The sequence below is a fragment of the Tupaia chinensis genome, unplaced genomic scaffold (assembly GCF_000334495.1).
Source record: "Tupaia chinensis unplaced genomic scaffold, TupChi_1.0 Scaffold148626_1, whole genome shotgun sequence".
NCBI classification, from domain to species: domain Eukaryota; kingdom Metazoa; phylum Chordata; class Mammalia; order Scandentia; family Tupaiidae; genus Tupaia; species Tupaia belangeri.
In genome coordinates, this window is record NW_006208475.1 from 620,781 (window position 1) to 625,029 (window position 4,249).

The 4,249-nt window shown below is 39.4% G+C and overlaps 1 protein-coding gene across 4 annotated transcripts in view; it reads left to right on the forward strand.

Annotated features, from left to right (window-relative positions):
• LOC102496584 (thyroid hormone receptor beta) overlaps positions 1-4,249 on the forward strand; it is a 367,776-nt gene that overhangs the window by 286,561 nt on the left and 76,966 nt on the right. For 2 of the 4 annotated variants that reach the window (XM_006170583.3, XM_006170582.1), the window contains exon 4: positions 3,576-3,836. The exons of 1 other annotated variant lie outside the window; for it this stretch is intronic. In XM_006170583.3, coding sequence (XP_006170645.1) covers positions 3,576-3,836 — 261 coding nt within the window. Of the gene's footprint in view, positions 1-3,383; positions 3,461-3,575; positions 3,837-4,249 lie in introns of all 4 variants that reach the window. One more of the 4 variants, XM_014585033.1, reaches the window with a different exon arrangement.

The following is a 4,249-nucleotide window of genomic DNA, read 5'->3' on the forward strand; positions in this document are numbered from 1 at the left end:
TGTCCTAGATAATATTTAGAACTTCAGGATTTTTGATTCAACACTTATTTATGTCTATACCTAAAATCAATAAGATAACACCCAATTGATACCTGACTTTTAATAGTTTACTCAGTAGACCCCCAAGCAACTAGTAGCTGAATCTTTGAATTATACTACAAATTTCCTGAATAAAACACTAGTTGTAGTTTAAGAAGGAAACCACACACTATCCAATAGCCCGCTCGTAGTTTACTTTCTTACCTTAAATTTGCCTTAACCCTTTGGATATCAAATTCTGTTGGGTATCAGGTAACTTGGTACACATACCTAGACCCCATCCTACTTCAAAAAATGTGGTCTTCAATGTTGTTTAGTAGAGTCTCAGGTGATTCTGATATAGACCAAAGTTCGAGAATTATTGATGACATTTTTGGATATCAAATTCTCTTAAAGAATATAACCATTGATGTGGGTTTTGAGGGAACCAAAGGATATGGATATTAGATACAGTAATAGCAGTAACTTCCTTGAAAACCATGATTACCAACCATGTAATTGGAGGTAACTTGTAGTTCTCACCAATAACAGCATACCCAGTAGGTAGAATTTGAAGGAACTTGGTGATGTTGATTTCTCATCCTTCCTTGAGAATGGAATAGAAATTGCACATACCCCTTGCTCTTGAGAGGATAAGAATCAAGAATCCTCCTTAAATAAATCCTGTTGAGTTTTCCCATGACCCAACTGGGACTTCTCAGTCTCCAGTTTTCCCAGTAATGCCCTAACCAATAAACCTGCCAATTAAGCAACTGAATATCATTATTGTGAATGTAATTACAGACAGTAATTATGAGCTTGTAAATGTGTCTCGTGAATGGAGCCCTTTTCCCAAACCATCTCAGCTGCTTTTTTTTTTTTTTTTTAGGAAAGTGGAAGGCAATCCTATCCCTGGCCTCACCCCAAACACAGCTTCCCTTGCTTAGAAGAAACCTCCTTCTTGCTTGGCCCAAGGGAGATGCAGAACAAGCTTTAATCGGCTGTGCTTGATGGGAGAATGTTTCCCTGGGATAGAGTCACTTTCAGCGTCACTCATCCAAACATTGTTTTACTAGGGAGCAGTAACTGCCCAGTTTGGCTGTATTTTTTTCTTTTTCTTAATTTCTGTTGGACCAGGGGTTTTAATACCAAATTTTCAGAATTGCTACAGGAAAAACAAAAAAATGTTGGAGGCTTATACAAAATAGTCTGAGACTTGAACATTTTTTAAATTGAGCTTTACAGGATGCAATTTGCTGAGGATTTAGAGTCCCTGGATATAAAGTAGACCCATAGAAACATGCCTGAGTGATAAGACTTTGCATATCTGTAGCAATGAATCTCTTGGGGCCCAGAATTAACCCTTGCATTCAGTAGCTTTATATTTAGCTCATGAAAACCTTAAACCTTCATCAATAGAAGGTGCTTGAATAAGTTCTGCAGAGATATGTTTCACTTGAAATCAATGTAATCCTGCACATCTCAATCTGTTGTTTCCCGTTTAGTGGGGAGTGAGTAGAAATGCCTGTAATTACCCCAGTAGGTGCCATGGTAGAAAAGTACAGAAACTGGATCCAGGCGTTTTGATTCACAGTCAATGAATGACACTGTATAAAACTTGGAGAAGAAAGAACTCATGTTCATTTCACTTACCTGAGACAATGCCTAGGACACCTCTTTGCATCAAGTGAATCTTTCATTCTTCTCTGAGTAAGACCTACTGTTACATCCAAAAGCTAGCACACTGTAGGACTTTATTTTTTTCATTTGCCAGAGGGCATGTGCACTTGCCAGAGAGAAATAGAGAGAGCAGGAGAAAGAGGGGGAAAGCACATCGAACGAGTGTGGTCGTGCTGCAATTCCCTCTTCGTTTCTTCGTCCTGTTGGGGTTGGGTATGCACACGTCTGACATGTATTTCAAGCCACCAGGTCCAGGACTCAAACCGCAGTTGGCCATTTGGGGTCTGGTTTTCTTCATTACAAGGCCATGGGGACTTATGACGTACTGGCCAAATTAAGCTGTTTCAAGCCACAGCATGTCCATTTATTTTGACTAAGAAATCAAGTGTCGATTGTTACTTGAGTGGTGTTATTGATAACAGTCTTTTCCTGGAGTAAAAACAGAAGGTTCATGGGTATCGCATGTTTCTTACAGTATCATGAAGACCAGAAAGACAATTGCAGCTTCCCAAAGTGTCTGGGAATAGTTTACACTTCTACAGAAACCCTCCTAATCAATATCAAGTGAAGACATCCGGTAGCCTTAGAGAGCATGCTTAGGACAATCTAAAGCATTTTTCAATAATTTGTTAAATAATTTAAAGTTCATTTTAAATATTTGAAAGGCAGCTTAAAATTCCCTGGTCATCGTGAATTTGTTTCTCTAAGGACTAAAGATATGATTGTCCGTGGTCTTCTGTAATTTCAGCATTAAAAAAAAATGCCTATATATATAGACTCTCAATCACTATATATGATCACTTTAAGAGGGACTCTATTTATATCATATTTTTTCTAATTTTGATGAACAGTAGCCTAAGAATTTCTGGAAATATGGGTGACCAGATGGATTATGTTTTTAAAATGTATACAGTATGCATACATATGTACATATATACATATATATGTATATATGTGTATATATATATAAGCTTGCTCATTTTTGCTCTATGTACAGTAAAGATATTCAAAGAGGTAAAATTTTTCACCAGAGATGCTTAGTGTGAGAACTTATTTATTCACTTATTCCATTTGTGTCCAATTTCTACAGACCAGACCCTCAATTCCCCCCAAATTCAATAGAAAATATATGTAAGATACATAAGAAAATTACCACCCGGTACCATAACCAAAGAGTTTTGCACTCATCATTCTATTATTAAGGTTCTTAATTTCCCCCATAGCTAAAGCACCTGCTTCCCTTCATCTGTTCTCATTGATAATTCAGGGCTACACTGAAATCATTCACAAAGCTTCTATTTGTAAGATCTAGGAGGGGTTTTTGTTTGTTTGTTTTTGGTCATCGGTGTTAGAAGGTGGTAAGGACAGGGTTGTCACTCAGTGTGACCACGTGTGCATGCTCATTTAGGTAACAGGGCCCCTCAGGTCAGCCTGTGATAAAACCCAAGTCAAACAAGGCTGGATCCTGGATGTTTTATGTCCTAAGGATCTGAAAAGTGTTCATGGCCAGCCCTGACCCTCAAGACCTCAAATGGTCATCTAAGCAGTAACATAAATTGGTGTAAACTCGCTCACCAGCCATTGCTGGGGAAGCAGGACTAGTGAAAGCACAGCCTTGCCACAGAGAAACTAATATCTTTCTAGGCACTAAAAATAAGGGGGGAATGTGTTGATTCCTCCTACAGGCAATCCAACTGCAGTGGCTAAATGCCCAAAGCTGACAAATTCTGCATCTTCTCACTGCCGTCAAGTGGAGGTGCATGTGAGTACTGTCAGCCCAAAAGAATTGACAAACAACTTGCCTTCCAAAACTCTACATCTCAGCAAAATCTTGACAATGCCAACAGCTCGTCATCTCGTGTTTTTCAACCCTCCAGAAAATGGCCTTCCAGCCTGGGACAAACCGAAGCACTGCCCAGACCGAGAACACGACTGGAAGCTAGTAGGAATGTCTGAAGCCTGCCTGCATAGGAAAAGCCATTCGGAGAGGCGCAGCACATTGAAAAATGAACAGTCGTCACCACATCTTATCCAGGCCAGTTGGACTAGCTCGGTATTCCATCTGGACCATGACGATGTGAATGACCAGAGTGTCTCGAGTGCCCAGACCTTCCAAACAGAAGAGAAGAAATGTAAAGGTAACCAGATTTTTGTTAGACCATTACCAAATTCTCAGTTAACTGTGTCCTTTGTCTCCGTGACAGCCAATGTATGGTGTCCGTGTGTGTCTCCCAACTGTTGTGTTCTGGAGGTGCCTTCATCCCAAACCTCCTTTTCAAAATCAATAAGTCAGTGAGGTCCAAAAAACAAAGGCAATTCATTTTAGTTTCGTGATGTGTGGGGACACTCAGAGAAGACATCTTATTTCTCTAATTAGCAGAAGGATTGTTGGTTTTGGCCTTAATTCTATCTCTGGATTGGAGTTGAAACAAACAGAGCTACAACTGTCTATTTGCTTTGAAGTGTGTGTGCGTGTTTCTTTTCTCAGTTGTACCAACTAGTTAATGGACTCTCAACACCCACCTTTAACCTAAATAGAAACTCATGTTTA